The 25,556-nt window shown below is 43.7% G+C and overlaps 1 protein-coding gene across 2 annotated transcripts in view; it reads right to left on the bottom strand.

Annotated features, from left to right (window-relative positions):
- Positions 1–16,311: 16,311 nt before the first annotated feature.
- CCDC125 (coiled-coil domain containing 125) overlaps positions 16,312–25,556 on the bottom strand; it is a 294,065-nt gene continuing 284,820 nt past the window's right edge. For both annotated transcript variants that reach the window (XM_078675304.1, XM_078675305.1), the window contains one exon: positions 16,312–19,649. In XM_078675304.1, the coding sequence (XP_078531430.1) occupies positions 19,284–19,649 (366 nt within the window). In that variant the 3' untranslated portion in view covers positions 16,312–19,283. The remainder of the gene's footprint in view (positions 19,650–25,556) is intronic.

Here is a 25,556-nt window from a genome sequence, read left to right as displayed (position 1 = left end):
CATTTTGTTCATGTCTCACCTCCAGAAAGTAAACCGTTTTACATAGATAGACAGAATCCGTTACGAGAAGTACACCCAGTCAGGACAACAGATGGTGAAATGCAACGAGTGTTTGTTTATACCCCGATTACAAAGATGGAACTCTTAGAGATGAAGAAATTAATTCCCTGTCATGACAAAGATCCAGCAGGGTTCCACCGAGAATTAAAAGACATGCTCCGTATGGGAGAATATACGTATCCAGATATAATTAAAATGTTAAAAGTCCTGTTGCCCGCAGGGGTATACGAGAAACTCAAGGAAAAAGATTGGGAGGTGGGAGAGAAAAAGAAGAAGATAAGATACGAGTACCAGGTACCGGTCTTGGAGAGAAATGTAAAGAATTACCAGAACTATTGATACAAGTTTTGCCCAGATTATTAGCAACTAAAAAGGAAGACTGGGATGCAATCTCAGCCTGTAAACAGAAACAAGACGAAGACACTAGTGATTTTTATTCTAGATTTGAAAAATGTTTTATTATAAACAGTGGCCTCAAGACAAGTAGTGAGTCATACCCTCATCTTTTTGTTACTAAATTAGTCGAGAATTCAAGTCCACAAGTTAAGAATCGAGTTTTGAAAGTCGAAAGTACATGGCAAGCTAGTACCCCGTCCCAGATGTTACAGATGCTCCAGTACCACCAGAATAGAATCAGAGAAGAGCAAGATCATGAAAGGAAACGTATGAAAGACACGAAAATGAAAGTACTAGTTGCACAATCTGTTCCTCAAGACAGTCAGAAGAGGGGTCCGAATCAAGCCAGTCATCCTGCAGCTCCCGTTAAAGGGACATGCAATTATTGTAAACAGCCAGGTCATTTTATAAACGAGTGTGCAGTTCTGAAACACAATATAGCTACTGGTAAGACTAAAGAAAGACCACGTCCGTCTAGACAAGAACAAGTTTCACAGACTTCTCAGTCACAGAATGCACAACAGACAGTTCCAGCACCGCAGCCTATTGCTGCAACACAGCATGTTACACAGCAGATGTACCAGTATGCACAGTCCGAGTATCCAGAGTATCAGCCATATTCATGAAACAGCCTAGAGAGGGAGGTAGGCTTGCCTCTCATCGAGATTCCTGTAGATCAAGAAGGTCCCTATGTTCATAGTCAAGTACTAGGGAAAGACAGAAAGTTTCTGATTGATACAAAGCAAGTAGGACGACCATCAGTCACGCCGAAGTTCCAGGGGCTCCGCTCTCAGGCTCTAGAAATGTTTCCCTTGGATTTTCAGGAAAGCCTATTGTAAATGAGATATCTAAGCCAGTTACTCTAGAAGTAGGTCCATTGTCCCGCACTACTGATCTGTTACTTACGAAGTCATGTCCAGAAAATCTGTTAGGCATTAAAACACTGAAAGAATTAGGTGCAGTTATTTGCTGCTCCCCAGAGGGAATACGACTGTTTTTACGTGACTTCAAGGGTCACTATGTATTACGAGATTTTGATCCGAGATTGTCTAATGTCCCGCAGCATCTATGGGCACAAGGTCCAACTGATGTAGGTTATATGCAAATCACACCCCATCGTGTGACTCTCAAACCAGGTGTAGTGTTACCACGAATCAGACAGTACAGACTGCCGCCTGAGGCTGTAGCAGCCTTATCCAAAATTATTGACGAGCTCATCGCTCAAGGAGTAGTTGTAGAAACTGACTCCAATGTATGTAATTCTCCGATCATTCCAGTCATGAAACGTACTGATCCAAGTGCACCCCCAGTATATCGATTAGTGATTGACCTTCGAGAACTCAATAAATGTATTATTCCCCAGTACCCAGTTGTCCCAGATATTTCTTCCCTACTGACAGCCATTGATTCCGAAGCGTCATTTTTCACAGTCATAGACCTCAAGAACGCATTTTTCAGTGTACCCATTCATCCAGACAGCCAGTTTCTTTTCGGATTTTGTTTAAATGGAAGGAGCTATATGTTCACACGAGCTCCTCAAGGTTTCACAGAAAGTCCTAGTATTTATAGTCAAGCGCTTAAGAGACAACTAGACAATATTCACATGCCAACTGACACTGCCCTGCTCCAGTATGTCGATGATCTACTGATCACAGCCCGTTCTGAACGTGCTTGCGAGCGAGCATCACTCACAGTCTTGTATTTTCTAGCCGAGATGGGGCACAAGGTGTCCCCTTCGAAGCTTCAATTCTGTGTACAGCAAGTGATCTACTTAGGCCACTTACTGTCCAAGAGGGGTAGGCAGTTGACACCAGACCGTATCCAGTTAATAGCGAGTCTTCCTCAGCCCAAGACACAGAAGGAGGTACGTGCTTTTATCGGCCTTACTTCTTATTGTAGACAATGGATTCCTCAGTATGCATTTCTAGCTAAACCACTGATACAGTTAACGACACAGGAGGCAGCCGTATCGACTGTCCTCCCTTGGACATCTGAACATACACTTAGTTTCAATGAGTTAAAGAAAGCTTTATGCCAAGCTCCAGTTCTAGCTACACCGAACTACAGTAAGCCTTTCACACTTTTCGTCACAGAACGCGAAGGTACAGCATTATCTGTTCTCACACAAGATCAAGCAGGACAATACAAGCCCTGTGCTTATTTTTCGAGCACACTAGATCCTGTAGCCCAGGCTCTGCCTGCGTGCCTCAAGTCAGTTGCAGCCACAGCACTAGCTATCAGACAAAGTGATTCCATAGTATTAGGACATTCCTTGACAGTACAAGTTCCACACTCCGTGGAAGTTCTTTTAAACCGAACACAGACTCAACACTTGACAATTGCACGTTTAACAGGTTATGAATTGACACTGTTCCAGCCACACATAGAAATCAGACGCTGCAACGTTCTAAATCCTGCTACACTGTTACCGTCAGTTAATTCGAATCCTGCCACACACGACTGTGTGGAAGTAGTTAACATTATGACTAAGCCAAGACAAGATCTGACAGATATTCCATTACCAGATCCCGACCTGACACTTTATGTGGATGGTTCATGTATGAGAACAAGTACAGGAGAACTAGTAGCCGCGTATGCAGTGACTACTGACACTGACGTTATAGAAACACACCGTATTGACACCCTGTCTGCTCAAGCAGCAGAGCTAGTTGCTCTGACCCAAGCCTGCATACACGCTAAGAACCTGAAAGTTAATGTTTACACAGATTCACGTTACGCATTTGGAGTCGTACACGACTTTGGAGTGCTCTGGCAGGAGAGAGGTTTCATGACTTCTCATGGAACCAAGATTCAGCATGGTCTCCTTATTCAAGCTCTATTAGATGCCATACACTTACCGACATCTATTGCTATCATGAAATGCAAAGCACATACGAAAGTTACTGACACTATTTCTCAAGGTAATGATCTAGCAGATCGCACAGCCAAGCTTACAGCACAGACTCCAGACATTTCAGTTAATCCGACACAGACACATACTCCAGATCCGACTACCTGTATGACAGTTAAGGACCCTACTCAAGATGTCATAGATATCCAGTTACATGCTACTCCCGATGAAATCAAGAAATGGTCCGAACAAGGAGGGGTCCAGACAGATCAGGGATGGGTAACGAAGGGTAGAGCCACATGGTTTCTCCCCGACTCTATGGTTCAAGTCATTATCAATACCGCACATAGTCCAGCACATTTAGGAGAAAAAGCTATGTTAGACAGTATCCAGAACATTTGGTTCAACAAGCATTTACGAGCTGCAGCCAAGCAGAAAGTCCGTACCTGTATGATATGTTGCCAGTTTAATCCAGGTAAAAGTGTCCCGGTGGAACAAGGTGGATTCCAACCCCCTGACCACCCTTTTGAGGTCCTCCAGATGGATTATATTCAAATGGAGCGATGTCGAGGTTTCAAGTATGTCCTTGTAGTTGTATGCGCTTTGTCCAGATGGACAGAAGCATATCCGGTCCCAGATTACACAGCCGCGACCACTGCCAAGCAGTTGGTTCGTGAGTTCTTCCCCCGTTATGGACTCCCTAGAGTCGTATATTCTGATAACGGCCAGCCATTCTCATCTGAGCTCATGAAACACATTTCCCTGTTGTTAGGGTACCAGTGGAAGTTCCATTGTGTACGCCATCCAGAAGCAGCTGGTCTCGTAGAGAGACATAATCAGACCCTGAAAATCCGTATTGCCAAGATTTGTAAAGAGAAAGGTGTAGACTGGCTAGTAGCTCTGCCAGTCGCTTTGTTTTACATGCGCATGGTCGCACATTCCAGATCAGGTCTGTCCCCGTATGAGGTCGTATTTGGCCGCCCCCCTAATATGTGGGGTACACCTAGACCCCGAAGTATTACCGATGTTTCAAGTAATATGCTGACAGATTACCTAGCTTCCTTGATGTCTGCCCTACACTCTTGTCGTTCACAGGTTGCCGCCGCATTTCCAGACAATACCGAGGTGGCACCGCATGAAATCGTTCCCGGATGCATGGTTCTTGTCCGGAACTTTGATCGTTCAAGTCCGCTGGAGCCTCGCTGGAAGGAACCCCGACAGGTCCTCCTGGCCACCCGTACTGCCGTCAAGCTGGAAGGCAGGAAGGGCTGGGTCCATTTGTCTCATGTGAAGAAATTTTACGGACTAAAGCCTGTTTCTAAGAACATTTCCGAGAATTTAAAAGACTGCCAAAGTACTATTCTTAAGGACTGTCCCGCAAAAGACAATGATACTGAACCCTCCCTGTTAGAGAAAACTCCGCAACAGGAGTATAAGAAGAAATTAAGGTCTAGTAAAATAAGTCAGCCAGTTTGATTGTCTAAGTCCTCCCCTAGGTGAAACGGTTAGACCGGTTTCTGACATGTATAAAATAGACCCCCATAGTGAGAGAGTTAGTCAAAACTCAATCCGATGTATCGTTTTTCTAAGTTTCATATTGTTTTTCAGCCTTATGACTACCTGCACAGGTTATGCTTTTTATTTGTATTTTCCAGTTTCACATGTACATAAGTCTTCTAATGTTACAGTAGAGCACACGTTTAGTGATCTGCCTCCTCATGAACTATCTTATCGTCTTGCTATGCGTAATAATTCCTTTATCCACATGTTACATTATTCACACCAGACCAGCAATGCCACTAATTGTTGGGTGTGTGGTCGACTCCCCCCATTCCAGACACCGAAGGGAGTTCTGCCACTCTTTCCTTATCCATTTTCACATAATGGTTCGTGTGGAGCATGGTCCACGTTAACGTCATCCTCAACAGATATGTCTTTTCTTAACAGTACATGTTTCCCAGACAAGCAAGGTCTTCCCCACAGAACAGGGTTAGATCTAGAAAATGAAGTTTATAATTTAGGTAATTATTCTTCGAATTTCATGGTCCTGAATGTTCAGTCTGATACTACTCCAGACTTACCTGCTATGTCAGTACTACCAGTTAAAGGCGAATTATGTGTCCGAAAGAATGGTTCCGTACATGTAGGACACAGTGATTGTACTACTATTGTCAAGTATAGTGACAGTAGGAAATCTATTTTCAAAGCTTCACGTCATTCTTATTTTGTTTGTGGTCAGACCGCATATGTTCATCTGCCCCTCGATTGGGAGGGAACGTGTTACATTGCCTTCCTACTGCCACCAGTTTTTCTAGCCCCACCTGACTATCATAGGAATTCCCACCTAGTACATACTAGACACAAGAGAGACCTCCCGATTGTCGATTATACTGAAACTGCTCTAGAACAATACATAGATATCAATAAAGGTGTCTTCCCCTATTTAGGTACTGTTGTGAATAGTAAACTGATACGTAGATTAACGAGAACCCTTGAAGCAGTAGTGATTGAGACTACTTCTGCTCTAGGTAACTTAACCGAAGAGCAATCCTTTATGAGAATTTTCGTGCTCCAGAATCGTCTCGTCCTCGACGTCATACTGGCCGATAGGGGCGGGGCATGTAGAGTCATCGGATCTAGTTGCTGCATTTTCATTCCTAATAACGCGCCGTCTGTTGATTCAGCTATAACCAGACTCCATAAAATTGCCCATATGTTACACCAAGATCCAGGCACCTGGACATGGTCCGGTTGGTTCTGGAATATAATTTCCGCCTGGGGATGGAAAGTATTGTCCTTTTTAGGTATTGCAGTAGCGATCATATTCAGTTGCTGCCTCTGTATACAATGTGGCCCTGCGATTTGTGGCATTTGTGCTACCTCTTGTATTCCTAGTCCCAAGTCCCGTTCTAAATCCCGTTCCAAGAAAATTCGAGACGAGCAAATGATACTGTATGAAATGATAGATGGTATCATGAATATTGATGTTTCCTGAGGGAAACGTAGTGACAAGGAGGGAATGTGGAAAAGTAAATTTTGCCATGTTCTGTGCCCCTACGTGTTCCCCATCTTATGTTATGTGTGCATGATTAATATGCATGTGTATCCCCCATGTTCGACTAAAGACGCAATTACAGTTGTGTCCATCTCTAGTATGCCAGTTTCCAGTTCTCGTGAATACTACGAATATTAGGCCTATGTAAAGCTACGTTGCCACGTTTCTCAGTGTGCACGTTATTTCATTGAAAAGTCCCCGTTTCTAGGCCTCAAAAGGGCCCGGACACCAGATTCAGCTCCTGTCTCCTGAACCCTCGCTGAGGAGCGATACAGCCCCCACCTGTGTTCCTGACCTTCACTTACTTCCTGCCTCACAGTGCCCGGCTCGGCCTGGCTCTGCCTGTTAGTCTGCCAAAAGTATGTTATGATTCTAGTTATCAGTCCAGCCCTCCTTCTCTGCATTCCTAAGCTACTGAATCGCATCAATAGTTTCCGTCATTGTCTAGCCTTTACGTCTCCATGTAAGAGAAATACTGTATTAATGGTCATTTAATATTCCTCAACACGCACTACATGTAGAATAATGCATGCTCCAGTCTTAGAGTCTGTTAGCCTCTCCCCTCCTGACTTTTAGTTTATATCAACATGTTCTCTAAACATCAGATACTAGATATTGTTTAGGTACATGTCGCCCTGACTCTCCAGACTTCAGTCTCTGCTCCTAGCACAGAGTTCATAGCCCCCAGCTTCTCCTAGTAACACGTCATTGTCAGTTTGCGCGCACCATTAGGTTAGAGGTCCCGGCTCCTTAGGTAGCCCCCTCCATGTTTCCGCCCCATTTATGACATATTCTGTTACGTCTACATCACATGTCTATGTATACGCCTCTTGTTACACCTACTTTCACCCTTATCTTTCGCGACTGCTATTGACCACACCCACTGCTCCGCCTATCATATGTATTGCAATGCAACTGTTTTAGTATATATGCTTGTGTACTGTTATTAAATGTTAGCGCGCTCATCCCAGATCCAGCCCCGGCAGCTGCCGGGCCCTGCCATCCTATTCCTATGCAGGTTGTCCTGTTCCTGTCCTTTATGCTGTATTAAACCTGCAAACTCCTACTACCTCGAATCTTGACTCTTATTTATTGAGCTATCTGTTATTGCTATGTCCAGTAAAACCTAGATCCGGTATTATTTATTTATATACCACAGGAGAGCTAACGGCATCTGTGCCGTAGGCACCGTGGCAGTAGCCTGACCTGTAGGTTCAAGGAACTGCTCTTCTTCCTGATCCTCGTCCTCATATTTTATAAGCAGCTCAAATGGACTCCTAGCTGCATGGAACCTCTCATCCACATCTGATTGCTCTTCATCCTCTTCAGAGTCCAATAGCTGTTCAGGCAACTTCAGCGGGGAGAGAGCTGCTAGTGAAGAGCCCCGTCTTTCTAATAAAGAAGCTGCCGTAGACGGCGAGGCAAAGGAGACTGCAGATGGTGCAGCAGACCAAACTTGTAATTCCTTACAAGATGAAAGAAGAGGCGTCGACGGTAGACCGTCGACGGAGATGGTGTATGGACAGTTGCCGCCGACGAGACAGTCAACTTCGTCGACGGGGCAATCATCGTCGACGATGTTTTCGGCGCTGAGGCAATCTTCGTCGATGATGTTTTCAAAGACGAGGCAATCTTTGTCGACGGTGTGGCCGTCGACGACGATGTAATTTTCGTTGGCGGTGAGGTCGTCGACAGCAAGGTGATCTTCGTCGACGAGGAGTCCGTCAACGGGGTAGGCGCCATTGAGGTGTTCTTTGTCGACGATGCGCTCGTCGATGGGACCTTCTGGCCGATGGCATTATCTTCGTCGACGAGATGGGTCGAACTGAAACAGAGACCAGCGTCGACTGGGAAGAGGCCGAAGACATTATCATCTTAGGCCTCGGCGATGAAAAGGTGACCGTCGATGTTGATGATTGTCGACAGAGGAGCCGTCGACGACGGCGTCAAAGTCATTTTCTGAGGTAAAACTTTCTGTGACAGTCTTGACTTTCCAGACTTTCTCGGGGGCGTACTAGGTCTAGATTTTGAAGGTGGAGAAGCCTTTTTTGAAGAAGGGGAGGAAGGCAAGCTAGAATCCTTGGTGGATTGAGCTTTTCTCGACACCTTATCCCTAGGAGAAGATACCTCTTCCTCAGCCATCCTCTTCCTAGAGGATATAGTTTACCCCGAGGCTACACTTCCTACCTCAGATAGGGGGTTGTCCTGATCCTTGATTTTCTGCAGCCGCAGAAGAAGACGACCTTCCCTGTCTCTGAGGGTCTTCTGAGGAAAGGTCCTGCAGATCTTACAATCCTTTACCTCATGGTCCAGATACAGGCAATAAATACATTTCTTGTGGGGATCTTCCTTAAAAAGCCTGATCTTCCCACAAGATTCACAAGGCCTGAAGAGAGATTTAGATGATGACATTCTTAAAGTAGGTAAAAACCAGACAAAGTTGTGAAGTACTGAGCAGAGCTCAGGGAGACTCCCTTCACACGACGTGTGGTAGAAAATCTGAGAGCCTGAGCCTCTGGGGAGAACATTCTGGTGGGTGCTGACGCCTGATTGGCTGCAGTTTGGTCTATACAAAATGACTAGGATAGTCATGAGTGTGGAAGTTTTTGCTCTTGTAGCTTAGGGCTACTTTACTTCCTGGTTGTTTATTACAAAGGTTTTTGGATATTATGTGCATATTATTGCTATTGTTATGTTCCGTGGGACTCCAACTCCGACGACGGGGAATAATTCAGGCATGTGAATCTATGAAAGACACCCCAACACTGGAGAATATCCAATATCTCAGAATTTAGATCCATCTCGAAATTTCAGTTACATTTATCGAAATGGTTTTTCTGAGTTTCACTGTACTTTTTAAGAAGGAAGCAATTGCATTTGTAATACATTCATTTTCTAAAAATTTAAAAAATAAAAACGCTGGTCTACATTGTTACCATACCCCTAATCTTAGAATTGGAAGGATCCATCACCTTCTTTGCCCTTTATGAAATTTGATGAATAAAACTACATGAATTGTTGATTGCTGGGACTGTTTATCACATGGACAGCTGCATAGCTTATTCGACCAGCTATTTGTTTCTGGGTAGCTTATCAGGCGATGGAAAATCTCAAATCTAAAACAGGTCAGTACAAATCTATTGTAACCACTTAAAGTGTACTTGATAGATGGATGTATTGTATAAGTGGATAATGTCAATTAGTGTGATTGTACCGACGGTTTAATTGCTTCAAAGTGAGTTTATTTGCCTCAAGGTGTGTCATACAAATTCTTTTTAACTCTTTCCTGGAAAGAGTAGTAATGGAATCTGGAGAGTCATAGTACTCAGAGTGACCGAGATCGTACATAATTTTTTTAATGTATTTTAACCAAGGGATCTCGGTACCCTGGTCCAACTTCCTTCTGTCACTAATAATCTCATGAATAAAACCTGTTTTAGGGGCTGTCCTAATCCTGTTCCACAAAGGAGCAGGTTGAGCTTTAATGACATCAGATAAATATGGAATACCCAATTCAGAGTGGCAGTTATAAGTGGAAGTGCTACAAGGGATCGCCAGAATAGGTTCGGTATCTCAAAAACCCCACACATCAGCACCATAATTAGCTGTATTGACACATTTCACCTGGTAAATTTGCAGGAGCATTGCTGGTGGTCTTCTGCCCAATTTCCTTGCGAAACTGGCCAATGCTGCTGTTGCTTTCATAAAAAGTTAGCTCCTGTTTATAACCGCCAGATACCATGTCCCCTTATCATCGAATAAAATGCCTAAGTAGGGAAATGTCTTAGTCTCTGCCACCTTGGTATTGCCAACAAACATGCAAACGTTTTTGATGCATTAATTCTCAGGCCTAACTTGTCCATGCACTCTGTATAGCTGATAAGCTCCTTCTGGAGACCCGGTTGTGTGCGGGCCATCATCACTGCATCGTACTCGTACAGAAGGGTGGCTATAGGGCAGTTATTTATTTGTGGCATATCCTGGCACTTCTCCACCATCGGTTGTTCCAATCCATTTGTGTACAATGTAAACAAAAATGGTGCCAGGACACAGCCCTGTCTAACCCCCCTTTCTACCCTGAACGATGCAGTGCATTCCCCCTTGGTCTTGCTGTCGCACAATTATATAGCTGCCTCGAAAACTGGATCAATGCAACCTCCACCCCCATGTCCGTTAAAACGTCCCATAGTTTATAGTGTATTACACAGTCAAATGCGGCTGTAAGATCAACAAATGCGAGATAAAGTCTACCTTTTTTGGCCAGCGTATAGTTCCCTAACAAAATATTTAGATTAAGGCCTTGCTCCGCTGTGCCTAACCCCTGTCTAAAACCAAATTGTACATCTGATAGGAAGTTTTTATCTTTTGCCCAATCCTGGAGCCGATTTAGGACGATCCGCCCTACTACCTTTACCAAGGAATCCAATAAGGATATTGGGCGGTAACAAGCTAGATTCTGTTGGTCGCCCTTTTTGAATACGGGTACTATTATTGACCCGAACAAGGTCTGAATGAATCCGGTCAAGCAACAGGCCTACACTACTTGCGTTAGTAAAAGGGCCCCATAGGGGCAAATTTGATTTAAAAAGGTCTACTGGCACGCCGTCTGGGCCGGGAGCCTTGCCGCCCTTACTCACATTAATTGCGATAATAACTTCATCTATAGTAAAATAGAGATCTATGGGAGATTTTCTATGGGTGACAATTCTCGATTGTCTACAGTAAGGATACATGCTAACATCGCCCAAGACCTGATTATAAACTTTAGAGAAGAAACCCACCCATTGACTTTCATCAATAGCGAGCTCTATGGTTCGTTTGTTTTGTTCTACAAAAAAAGGAGCATTAACCACTTGCCAGAATGCTGCACTATCTTTAGTCAATGAGGCTTCATGTAGTTTAGCCCACGCATTATCTTTTAGTTCCCTTTTACGTGCTTTCAGTGCCCGGTTGTATACCCTTCTACAATCCTTAATTTCACCTCTATCACATACTGATTTGTGGAGGGCATGCTTTAATTTGGTGTATGCTTTAGTGCATTTGGTATCAAACCATCCCTGGTGATGGGTTTGCGCACCTTTGATCTCAACACTCAAAGCATTTTGTATTTCACTTGTAAGGTAAGCATAGGCTTCAAGGATATTGGCGTGAAGACTTGTCTCGTCCAAACAGATTAGAAATGAATTGTAGCACTTGGTCACAATTTTCTTAAGACACTCTATCGGTTCGATCATAGACCACCGCAACGAATAGCCATTTGTTCTGCCCAAAGCTATGTTCTGGGCCTAAAGTACTTGGCTGCATTGAATATTTCGTTTAATATTGGGGAGACTTAGGCTTAAGCTTAAAGGGAAATTGTCACTCAAAGCGTTTTTGTGAGTTTCATAATTTAGAAGACGTGATGCATATCGATTAGGTAAACTTATATAGTCAATGATTGAATTCAAACCTCTCCCACTAAATTTCTGATCAAAATGCCTGGAGGGGAACACAAACTATTGTCGAAGCCCATATCAAATGAAAATAAAATCTCATTAAAAAAAATCCCCAATAATGGAGTGTGGAAAATGGGGATAAACATCGTTATCATCAGCTAATAATCCAGTTTCCTTCCCCACTTAATGGACATAGACTGATATGAAAATCTTCACCCCATACAGTAATTAATTTGGTCTCCCTTTCACTCTGTAGTTTGTTCAAATCACTAAAAAGTTTACATAATACCCCCATCATCTGGTCCCTCGGTGCATTGTTGTAAAAGTTAACCAGGGTTAGACTGTGATATTTATCTAATTTCATGTTAATTATTTGATAGCAGCTTTCTGATATCAGCATAGTTATCTTGACTACTTTAACCTGTTTGGAGATATAAGTACATAGGCCCCCCCTTAGCTCTCCCGTGGATCGAAGGGACTGCAGCAGTGTGGTATGTCTTAAAGCCATTAATATGTCGCCCAAGTTTCTTGAAATCAAATAATTTAAAATGTTCTGATAAACTCATGGATCAACTTGGTACGCAAGCCCGCTATATTCCAAAATAATACACTGAGATTTTCTTTCTGTGCTAAAGAGGACTCTAACCTATCTGGGTATTCTGAGGTAATGGGTGGTGATACTTGTGTTTTATTCATCTCACTGGCTTGTTTGTTCCCCCGTGTAGATGATAGAATACGGGGACTAGTCAGTGTGGATTTAATTCCTGAAGGCACAGCACTGCTGTCGTTAGTTAACCCCTCGACCCCACCGGACGCTTCGTTCCACTTATAAACAGGAGCATCTAACGCGGGATGAATAATATGTGGCCCACTAGGCCTAACTCTTACATCTTGGGTATTAAGGTAATCTATCTACTCTAATGTAGGTAAGGACTCGAACCGGTTGGACACTTCAACTTTATATAAATGTTTACCAGTTTCAAACACATGCCTGCTTTTGTCTCTTAACCCCATGTTAGGAGGTGGCTGGTAAAAATAGCCCAATGGTATTACATTAATACCAGCGTCAGCTATAATCTTGTTACCCGCTCATCAGAAAATACTTTTCACTAATTATGGGGTTTTGAACGTTAGAACCACACAATCACCCTGTAAAGTTTTCCTATCTCTCCCCAACGAGCCGATTCTTCTTGCAATGTTGAATTAATTAAAAAGATCATCAGTTAGCCCTGTTTTAGCCCCCAGCCAATGTAAAGCCTTATTTCGTAAGGAATCCCAAGATTAATTTTCCTTCGTCCTTGAACATTAGCCTGGATTACTGTATAGGGGGTGGCGGCTGGTGGTAGGTCCATACGATTTAGATTGTCTGGGATATTCAATCGAGGGGAGGGGGTAAATGAGTCTTTAGATATTGGCTGAAGAAGATTGCCCTCTAGGAAATTAACACCTTTCCTCTCCTGTACTAAGTTACAAGTCAGTTCATTTCGAATATGTATATAATCTATTTGTTTCTATGCTCCATGTACATATGCTAGGTTATATTATTCTGTTTTTGTTCCTATGTTATTTGATATTTGAGAATCTGCATTAACCAATATATTCTGCCTTCCTTCTAAAAGTATTGGATGAATAAATATGTGTTTCCTTTTAAATACACCTATATCTGTTTTCTTGCCTCGCCTTAAGAGAGTGCTGGGTCCTGATTTATTGCCTCGTCTTTAGGAGTGCTGCTTTACGTGTGTTGTTTAAAGGTGCAGCAGTACATTTGCCTCCTCTCTGGAGTGCTGGGTTTACTTGTGTCCTATTGTTTCAAATCAGAAGCAATACAATAAAGATTTCAATATTTTTGTGTGGCCGTTTGCCTGGTTCTAGAGCATAGTGTCCAAGTTCTCTCAAGTAAACGTGGGTCTCTGACAAGTATAATGTGTTGATCAAATCTAAAAACATGTATGTAAAAATATATATGTATGGATGTAGGTATATATATATATATAGACATATATATGTATCCTGTTTACATCCCTCGTGGGTAGAAAAATTTCAGTGATTTATAATTCTCCGGGGTTAATAAACCTAGCTGAGGCACGCATTTTACTCCCAACTAGGCTGTTTGGAGAAAGAAAGACCACAACTGTGGATCCTTGATGTCACTGTGTCTCCTTCTTGTTGCTCTCCCGGCTGATATAAGGCCTTTGCTGCCTAAAACCACTTTATTGCTAAATACGCCCTCTGCTGGCTATAAGCAGGGATGGATGACTCCAAGATGACTCCCGCCTGTTGGTGTCATTCTTCATTACAAGCATGGCAGTTGTTTTCCTTTTTTCCAGCTTGGTGGTAAAGACTTACTGTCTGCGTGCAATCACCTCAACCTGCCTCTCTACTTGCAGGTAGGCCACTGTCAGGCTTGCTGTGCCTCTATTAGTCAAACTACATATATGTTGGCAGATGACTAGCCATGCCTTGCGGTGCATACTTAATAACATTGTATTTTAGTGAGTGGAAGGGCATCAAATAGGGTATTCACGTTTGCAAAGCCTGGTACAGAGAGTGTCATATCAACATAGTTTTAGATGGCGATATTTTGGAGAGGGGTCTTTAAGGGGCGTGATAGTTGGGCCTAGTGATCAATTTTGAAACAAGTAGCTATGGCATAAAACCAAGCACACCTAACATGTTACCCTGTACATCTATTATCTATGTTGTGCTGTACTGCTGATACCCAGCTGCAAAATTCCCCTCTTTCATGTAGAAGATAATTACAAAATACAAACTTACGAATGGGGGTGTGCTCAATTCAATGTGTATGCTCAAGCAGTTACAAAAATGATGAATAAAGTACTCTTTGAATTCGGATGATTAAGTAAAATGCGTCTTTTTATTTCAATCTTTCCACACTTATTGGCAGACCAGTCACGGTGATCAACAGTATAACAGCCAATGTGTTTATTTTCACATACTGAACTTCTTCAGGCCACTCGTCATCATTTTCATGTTTTTCCTGATTGTAACCACACTGGAGTGAAAGTAGTACAAACATTAAATCTTAATCAGCTCCAATATTGCAGATGTTTGGGGAGCATGGACTAGTATGATAGAAGTGGTTACTGTGACAGTATTCAACCAAGGCTCTGGTAAGGCTACCACATAGCAGAAAACGTGCAATGACGCGAGTAGCGACGTGTCTTGGATAGAGTGGAATGGTACAGCAACCTTCAAGACAAGGCTGACGCTTCTGACACAGATGCCGTTTGTTTGGTTCAGGGACATGATTGTGAAGAAGTTTGCGAGTGGCGTTATTGCACTGGCAGTGTCTTGGCCGCCTGGGTGCCCAAGACACTGCAGGTCTCACTGTTCCTGGGTTTTAGGAAACACGGGATCCAGCTTGCAGCTGGGCGATGTGAGTTTCACTTATCTGGGGCAGCTTTGTCTGGTGCTCCTGGGTTCTATCTGTTGCTTCTTGCTCCTCCAGCTCCAAAATGACAATCATCCGCCTGAGGGTTTGCAGCTGCCTTTTGAAAGCTGCTCCGTAGCTAGTCTGGTTCAGGTTTATGTTCCCGTTTCGTTCCCTTATCCATCAAAGCTTTTTCTATCTTAATTCCTTTCTGATTTTCCAATCTTTTGTATTTCCTGTTGTATGATGTTTGATGACATTTCCTTTTTCTGTTATTTTAGTATATAAAGGCTTCAGACTTTCTAGAGGGTGTGACGCAAAACAGCTGTGTTCCTTTATTTGTATTTTGACCCTGACTCCATGCTCCTGAAGAATTCCACAACTGGATTCCAGATTTCTGTTTTTCTTCAATCCTTTAAAGTCATCATCCAGCTAGGTCTTTTATGCCTTTGGGTTTAAGCACCTGAGAAAGCGACAGCATCTCTAGTGCACTAGCCTACCACGTATTCTAGTGTGTGGTGGCACTTTGGCTTCTAGAAACAGTCACCTGTACATCGGATAGCGGAAGAACCAGACCCGCATTATGCATATGCATCCAGATCTTAACAGGGGAAAGTATAAGATGCTTGATAAAACTAGGCAAACAATGTTTCTGTGTGCATCTACGTTATAGGTGGTGATGGTCTCAAGAACGTCTGCCGATAACAGTTGAGGAGGCACTGACCAGTATGGGAGTGGGCTGGCTGGGGTAGGAGGTGCACGCTGGGTGCATTAAAGTGAGGGGTTGTGGATGGATTCTATGTAGGATGTTGATGGTATGGTTTATGGTTTGTGATAGGCACATGATGTTGACATGAGTGTGTGCTTTGAATAGGTGTTCTGGCCGTTTCAGAAATAAAAGATCTAACAGGCTTAATCCTTATCTTCATCTTCAGGTATAGGCTAAGAATAACCATGAGAACCATTTATTAAAACTTAAAGGCATAACTAAAGTGATCAGACCAGCAAACTGACAGCATTTGGAGCTGCTTCATATTGTAGGCTTCGGTCCTGCAGGTTATATGCAGTGTTAGCATGACTTTGTCATCTCCATCGTCTACCTGTTTATTCATGGTCATTCCTATTTTTGACTTTTATTAAACCTTTATTTAAAGTTTCACAGGAATACGGATGACAAAAAAGTGAAATTAATGCAAGGACATAATAAAGTAAACATAATAAAAACAATAAAAGCATAATCAAACAATAGCAGTGCAAAGTAATATCGAATCATGACATTAACAATAATGCAGCAAAGCATATCCATAAAATATGAACAGAAATGAAAAGTACCAAAGTGAATTCTGAAAAGAGAGTACCATGATATCTCAACACTGATTTATATCAAAGACATCCTACCGAGCGGAAATCACTCCGATGACACATTTACGTATATAAAATAATGCCAACCGAAAGATAACAGCTGAATAGTGATGCAAACTCCGGCATCGTACTGCCCCAATGCAGAGATTGAAGGGGTTCAACCCACCCCGGTCGGGGTGATGCCGGATTGTGTCAGATGTAGTCTCAATAGGGTTCCCATATATCAATAGGCCTGGAGGTGGGTGGGAGTAAAGTGCTGAACTCCTCGCAGTTCGTATTACAAAATGCTAGACTGTTTAACCATGAACGGAGAGTGGGGACCCTTCTACTACCCCAGAGTAGTGCTATTTCCCTCTTGGCCAACATAAGCGCTGCCAATTTACGGATGTTCCTAGGGAAATTTACGACATATCCCAGTACTGCAATCTCAGGAGTAGGTAGGAGTGGTATAGAGAGTATATCCCCCAATGTAGAGTGAACGTCTAACCAGTATTGATGTGTCTTGGGGCAAGTCCATGTTAAATGTGCGAAATCTGCAAAAGGGGAAAGGCATTTCCGGCAGTGGTGAGGCCGGGAGCCGTCTATTCTATGTGCACGAGCTGGGGTGAAATACATCCGCCGGAGAAATTTAAACTGTAGCAACTTATGCCGACTGTTCAAGGAGACCTCAGTCGTGGCCCTACAACAATATGTCCATTGCTCATCTGAAATAGGACCGCCCAGGTCTCTTTCCCACTCGGCCCTGAGTTTGGAGTCATCACTAGGTTTAAGTGCCACGCATTGCTTATATAACTTGGAAATCAGGTGTGTGTTGGATGGGCTCTGTATCACCAACGTGAGAGGGGGGACCTCCTCGGGGGCTAGAGGAAAGGAGGGGTAACATGCCCTCAATGCCGAGCGAAGCCGGGTGAGGATAAATGTGTCCATAAAGAAGCGGTCAGAGAATCGGGCTTCCTCTGTCACAGAGAATACGTGACCATCGGGGAAAAGATCTCCGAGGGTGCCGATAGTAAATTTCTGCAAGGTGTGTTTTACCAACGCCTCCTCTGTAATGGGAAGAAGGGAGGTATTGGGAAGGGGCAATACCGGAGAGTAAAGCACATCGAATCCTAAAAGTTTATGCAGTTTAACCCAGGCCCAGCATGTAGAGGATACGGTTTGTATATCGCGTGGGTCTCGCGGGAAGCCAGTGGGGAGAAGTGTGAGAAGCTGCCCATGGAGAACCAAATCTGCCTCTGGACGTAAGTATGGAATCCGTGCGGCCGGGTGGAACCGCGAATAGGCATAGGCACATTGGGCAAGTAAATAATACAAGTAGAAGTCCGGTACACCCAGCCCGTCCCTGTCTGTCGGCATGGTCAAGACTTTCCAGCTGATGCGTGGTGTGCGGTCACCCCAGACCAATCGAAGCAGAAGTGAGCGTAGTTGCTTGAAGAAGGCTTTGGTTAGGGGAACCGGTATGTTATTAAAATAATATAAAAACCGTGGAAGCACCACCATTTTAATAATCGCAACTCTCCCGGCCATGGAGAGGGGTAGACTAAGCCAGCGGTTAATCTGTGTTTCCAACACGGAGATAGCAACGCCATAGTTGAGGCGTATCATCGATGCAGTGTCTCGATGGATATGTATTCCTAAATATTTAACGGAGTCATAGCACCATTCCAGCGGGAATTCAATAGACCAGGGTGTAGTGCTGGTAGTAAGTGGAAAAATGACAGATTTGTGCCAGTTAATATTTAGTCCTGTGAATGCTCCGAAACGTATAATTTCCCGTATTAATGGGGACAGATTACGGTGGGGGTGCCTGACATATAATATCATGTCGTCTGCGTACATGGGCATCAATAAAGGGCCAGTTCGAAACTGTAACCCGAGCTGGAGGTGGTTCTCCTGGAACTGCCGGGCCAATGGATCGAGAGCTAATATAAACAAAAGTGGGGAAAGGGGGCAACCCTGTCTTGTACCTCGCAATAGAGGGAAGGGATCTGACAATACACCATTAAGTCGCAGCCGGGCGGAGGGCCTGGTATACAGAAGGGCAATAGTTGCAATAAAGCACTCCGGCATGCCAATGCGGCGCATGACAGAAAGGAAGAAGGGCCATTCCAGAGAATCAAATGCTTTCTCAGCATCCAATAAAATCGCCGCAGCTGGAGTAGCGGGGTCAATACGGTGTAAGACCGTAAACAGGGTACGGAGGTTAAGGGATGTAGACCTATGTGGAACAAAACCCGATTGCACGGGAGAGATAATAAATTCCATCAGAAGTGACAGTCTGATTGCTATCACTTTGGCTAGGATTTTGTAGTCCGTGTTCAGTAGTGACAGTGGTCTATATGAACCACAAAGCATGGGGTTGGACAGGGAAGTTTCAAAGTGTCAATCACATGAAGCACACAGAGTCCGCGACAGCAAGGAGAGAACCACAGCAAGTCCTTTGGAGCCCTCTACGCCCCCTCACCTCTCACCAAAATGAACAAAACCATGCAAAGTCTGGAACAGTCTTTTTTTGTGATTCATGTTGGTCACCGTGCTTCATTTCAAATGATCCATAAACGCAGATTCGTTCTTTACTACAATGCCCTTAGTTACTAACTAACGGAACACACATGACCTAAAAGGTTCACGTTTAACGTCGTCAATGAAGTATTCATCAGAAAAAGTGTCATAATTCCCCGAAAGATTCTAGGTGCCACCAGTGGCTTCTCTGCTCATCAGAGTTCCATCTTTTTAATGCTCTTTATGACCACATTCTGGTTCCATTTGAGAATTCGGGGGAATTTCCACTTCGCTGCACAGTACGATCCTTGAAGGCAGTGAACGTGACTTTTTAAGTGTTCTTAGTGACTTTTTCACTGTGCTCGTGCTTAGCACGGAGTAGTAACTGTTCCCAGCCTTGTGCAGACTGCAGCAAGTGAAAGCGGGCGGCACCTTGGAATCGCATCCCTGCAGCTGATGGTTCCCGCCTGCCGGGCGCTCGTCGTTCGGGCGCGTTTCACTGCTGGGCTTTGCATCATTCGCCTTTTCCTCCAAGGCACGGGACAGCATGTAGCTGACCTTCCTCTGGTGGGCCAGCGCTTCTTCTTTATCATTTAGCTGTTAAAACAAGATATAAATATGATTTAAAATTAAATCTGATTTTATACATCATTTGCACAAGGTGCCTCCGGTTTGCTTTGCGCGTGGTGCTGAAAACTCATGCATAAACATTAGCACATTTATGGTAATGTAACAAAGAACTTCCCAGATGAAAGGAAGCGAGTGGCCTGATGGTTATACGGTAACCTTCATGGTGAAACCCTGTGTAACTTGCCACAGTACTTGTTAATTGATGAAAAGCGCCATATTTATGGTAAAATTGCAAGAATGTTGTTACCCTGAAAATAACCCCATATGATTATATACATTTATTAATATTCATTTTTTTTATAAGCGAACTCCTGAATAGATCCTTCACCTTCCCGGGTATAAATGACCTTGCTCTGGTCTCCTTTGAATAAGTAAGTTCTGCCCCTAGAGCTGCAGGCTGAGTAGATGTGCAGTGGTAGTGGCGGGTGTGTGGTTGAAAGGTTGTTGTTTCTGTGCGGAGGTAATGTGGGAAGTGTTTTCATGTAGTAAAAGATGAATCTCTGAGGTGTTATTAACATGTTATGGGACGCCGCGCTGTGCACGGCTGTGTGATGGGTGAGGGTATGTGAGAGAGTAAATTTACTATTACACTTTTGAGTAAATTTGTTACGTTTGACTATTCACGATTTCAGAGTGTAAATTTACTCAAAGCATAGACTTTCATTTCCCCATCCCCTGACACAAGGTGGTGGAGCCAAATTAAGGAGTCTGAAGTTTCTACATGTAACTTTTAAGATGGAGGCAGGGATCTTCGTTACTTTGGTGAACATTTCTGCCACCACAATTGAGATCTCCTTCCATGAGAGTATAATAATGTTACTCACTACAAATCATAAGTGGAATGCATAATATTATCATATCAATGTTCCAAAGTAACACGGATAATGAATTACAGGAATTATTTTTGTTTTGCAAGAATAAAAAAAGCCTGGTGTGACTAGAAAAAAAGCCATTGTATGTAAGCAATGTTTCTGTGGGTGGTTGGGCACAACTATCTGACTATGGCTGTCAAGCCGAAACGCGTCATTAAACTTCACTGTGGTGAAAAACACACTGTGGAGTGCAGATGTGTTCATTTGACAAGGAGAAGTCATCGTTGGTGTTTAAAAAAAATAAATATATATAAATATATAATATCTATATATATATGCACCAAAACACCGTGTCTCAGTCAAAGCACAGAAAGAAAACTCCACTCCACGATATCGTTGTCGTGAAAGTTTATTCAAAAAGGCTTACGCCTATAATTATTTTAATAATATTTCCTACTGGGTTTTAAGTCCCTACCCCGATTATTTTCTATGGGAGTGTGTTGCAGGCCTGCCGGCGAGTGGCCATATGTGGTGTTAGACTTACTCCAACTGGGTTGTTGCATATTTATTACTATTTTGTCAACTTTAGGGCAGTTGTAATTTTAGAAGTGTAGATTGTGAATAGCAATGGTCTTACATTTTTGTGGGTGGGTAATTGTATTATAATGCCCCTCCCAAAACTACTCCTTACTCTCCCTAAGCCCATTCTTATTTGCCTCTAAACACCTCCCATTCAGTGGTCGATGAACAAGTTACTTACTTTGGGTAACACTCTTTGTGGTGGATACTCTATCTAACCACAGATCTCTTGCCTTGTGAATATTCCTCAGGCGTCAGACTGGATCTGGAAATTTCAAAGCAGTATTCCTCTGTGCTAGTTGGTAGCACTGTACGGCTCCGCAATTATGTAGTTTAGCTCCGCATCAATGCCATTCTGCTTTGTAAGGGACGAGCGGAGCAGCATATAAGTACCACCATTGTGAACTGACATCAGTTGCTTTTTTAGGCTGTCCATGCCCTCAGATGCAGAGTCCATCGGCACATTGGTATGACCTGTGTGCAGATCTCTAGATTGTGAGCTTTTTAGATGGAATAGACACCAAGTAACAGAGCTGAGAGGCGGGACAGCAAGGACCCTGCAGTTAGTTTATCCACCGGAAAAAGCATTACCAAAGGTAAGTAACTTGTTCCTCTGATAGATATTTTTAACTGTGGATCCCTAACTTTGTAAATAGATACCATAGAAGTACCCCCCAGGTGGTGGGTTAGATAAATGGCTCATACTGAGAAGTCCTGCAGCACCAAGTGGGCAACATACCCATTTCGATGCAACTGACAAATACTTTGAAAATGTGTGTACTGATGCCCACATAGACACCTAACAAATTTACAACGCAGGCCCTCCGCTGCTTTAGCTCTGAAGGAATGACTTTCAGGAGGCAGCTTCTTGGCCAATGCATAGCAAATCTTGATGCAAAGCACATCATAACTACCTCTCTTCTTCTTTTGAGGGATGAGGCACAGCAAAAAAAGCTGGAAGGGTGATAGCCTGTCCGGTGTGAAACATTGTTACTACTTTTGGTAGAAAAGAAGCTTCATTCATCAGCACCAATTAACTGGGAAGAACGTGGAGTAGGGTGGTTGGACAGAGAGAGCGCGAAAGTCGTTCAGATGATGAGCTGATTTTATGACCGCTTTAAGGGTCGAGAGAGGTAATGGGCAACTGTGCATTGACTCAAAGGGAGTGCACAATAAAAACACGTAAACACCAAATTCGAATTCCACTGGCAACACAAAGGGCTTCAATGGAAACAAATGTTTCAAACATTTCAAAATTCTCATCACAACGGGAAATTAAAATAAAGGCTGATCCAGCAACCGCAAACAAGCTTACAGAGCCGACTAATAGGCCACAACAGTGCCCAAGTAAGTCCTTGCTGGGATAGGGACAAAACAAACAACAAAAAATAGGATAACTTCTCCTGCAGTGGGTCAATCTGGTGGGTGCTGCATCCAAACCACAAATTTGTCTCAACCACTGGTATATACTGATTTTGAACATGAACGCCTCGCTGCCAAAATGACATCAAAGACGCTAGGAGGAAGGTCAAATGAGGACAAAGGCCACCGCTCAAGATGAAGATTGCAGAGGCCTGAGTAAAGCACGCTGCCCTCCTACTGCGACAGATGATCCTCCAAAAGCGGCAACTTGATCAGAGGACAGATACTCATGTCCAAGAGTTCGGGTACCACACTTTCCTTGCCCAAACTGGTGCCACTAGGATGACATGGGCCTGGTCATTCCTGAACTTCTTCAGAACTCTGGGCAGGAGAGACAGAGATGGGAATACATACAGGAGTCCGAGCTCCACTCCAGTTGGAAAGCGTCTCTGAAAGACAGCCTCCTTGAAACTCCAATTCCCGAAAGTGATGACCAGGGTTCTCCCCATTGATGGAATATGCCCTGCACCACCCCCAGGTGTAAATTTCACTTATGGTCTACTAAGCATTGGTGGCTGAGTATGTCCGCACTTGCATTTAGAGATCCCACCAGGTTGTTCCCCACCAGAAAATCTCCCTTCCCTCCAGCCACTTCCAGAGGAGAAGAGCCTCCAGGCACTGGACCCAAGACCCCAAACCTTCCAGCTTGTTGCAGTACTACATGGCATGTGGTGTTGTCTGTGAGCACTAGCACCAGTCCTCCTCTGAGAGGCAGGAAGGCATTCAACAACAAGCCAATCGCCTTCAACCCCAACAAATTGATGCAGAGTTCAGCTTTTGCCAAAGGTCTCCAATTTCCACAACCAATGCCATAGCTTTCATGCACTTAAAGGGCTCTGGTGAAGCCAAAAGGAAGTACTGCACACTGAAAATGCTTCTAGCCCACTGTAAACTGCAGGTAGTGCCTGTGGGCCTCTGCAGGACTGGGAAATGGAAATACGGGTCCTGTTACTCCAACACCACCATCCAGTGTCTGGCGTCTAAGGGACATGACCTGGGATAGCATGAACATCTTGGATTCATCCTTCCGCAGGAAGCCATTGTGTGGACAGACATCTAAAATAGGATAAAAGCCTCCATCATCTTTGGCAGCAGGAAGAAGCAGAAGTACCATCCAGCTCCTTCTTCTGATCCCTGAAATCCCTCTATGGCTCCTTTTGACAAAAGGACCCGCACTTCCTGCTGCAAGACAGACAGATGGTCCTCCATCAGCTGCTCTGATGGTGGTGGAAGGTGTGACGGGGTGGAAAGAAATGGGAGTGTGTATCTCTGATGGAAGATTTGGAGTATCCACTTTTCTGAGGTGATTGATTGCCACCCCAGGAGGAAATGCCGGATCCTACTTCCAACAGGGTGTGTGACTGAAAGGACAGACTAAAGAAGGTTTGCAAGTGCAGCGGATGGAGGGACTCTGTTTGGTTGCTGCCCTTGTAGAAATTATTTACGTTTTGCTTTTGAATGCAGATATCAAGGGCTATTTTTGTTTAAAAAAGAAGCCTTTATTTGAGCAGAACTTGAGCAAGAAATAGTTTTGTACTAAGTTGGTGTAATGTTATATTTGTTGTGTGTATAGTCTGTGCGATTTGTTAATTGTTGTATATATATTGTAATTGTAATGTCCCCGTCTATTGTAATGTTATTAACAAAATGATGTGTGTCAAATTGATAATTAATGTATTTTTTTGATAACATTTTTTGAAATAGGAGACAAAACACAAGAAAATAATGATTAAATAATCATTGGTCATGACAAATAAGGTGCTTGATCATCGGTTTTGAATGGAAGGTTGAAGGAACATCAGTATTGGCATTTGTGTTATGGTTTGCGATTATAGATGGCCTAGCCTTACTGGTTATGGGCCTAACCCTATATAGTTTAGGAGACTAACTCCAAAGTTGCACCATACATAGACAAGGAGGTAGGAAACACAAAAGTCCTGTACCACAGAGATCCTTCTCTCTGGATAAGAACAAACGGCCTCTAAACAAAAACGGGCACTAAAGTACAAAATAAATGAGGCACTGTGTACACGCACACTGCATAGCAGTGTCCGTATGTGAGTGTGCTTTTCCTTTCAGTAGTGCAGAAATTAGGCAACTGTGTCCAAATGCCACAGACACTCAATTACCAACAAGGCAGTCCTGCTTGCAAATATGCTCTCCTATGCAGCTTAGCCAGCGAGGCGAGGGAAACGCTAACGGCCGGCAAAGAATGTCTTTTTATACTGCCAACCACAGATGTAACGGACACGCTCCCCTCTGGGTCATGCTATTCGGAGACCAAGAAATAGCCCAACATGGGTTGAGCGCAGGCTACCAAAAGATGATACTAGTACTTTGTTAATTGCTCATCTGAGCTTCCACAAGGATTGTCAAGCAGCGAACACTCCTGGGGGTACATCCTTTATACCCATGAAAACATCATGGCTGCCAGAGGAGTTATCCAGGTCTGTTTGCCCCATCTGCCCAGAGGTATTCTGTGACATTGAGGTTCTGTGTCAAGTCGGCCCCATACATGCATTCATTTGGTATTCTTACTCCTGCAGGCAGTTATACCAACGATGTGACTTCGTACTTCTCTGTGTGTTACCCCGCAAAGGACCCAGACTGCTGCTCAGGGTCATAAAAGTCACAGCAGGGGTGTCTCCGAAGCTGATAGTCCCACAGCACAGGCTCCGGGATGTCCGATGTCCTGGATGTCAGACACAGTGATATGTGCATCAAAGGATTAGCCCAGGGCTCCCACCCCTAGTCTTTGTGATTCTCCTATCAGCCCCATCTCCTCCCTAACATGTGCCCAGACCCCTTCCTTGTGATATCTCACTGAATCGAAGATCACCCTTTGAAGTGTACAGGAGAGGCCTGGTCCTCCCCTAACCAGTGTGAGTCCCACTGAACTTACATGAATGCAGCAATCCACAACTCTGTCTGGGGGGGATCTCTCTACCGCCACTCTATTTTTCAACATACAGGATTGGGTCTCATAAAATGGAACACAGGGCTCTCCATGTATCGTACCATCGACCGGCACACATAAACCCAATACATGTGTACAGCATAC

This window comes from Lissotriton helveticus, chromosome 2_1, assembly GCF_964261635.1.
Source record: "Lissotriton helveticus chromosome 2_1, aLisHel1.1, whole genome shotgun sequence".
In the NCBI taxonomy this organism is placed as follows: Eukaryota; Metazoa; Chordata; class Amphibia; order Caudata; family Salamandridae; genus Lissotriton; species Lissotriton helveticus.
This window is presented reverse-complemented; position numbering and strand designations above follow the sequence as displayed.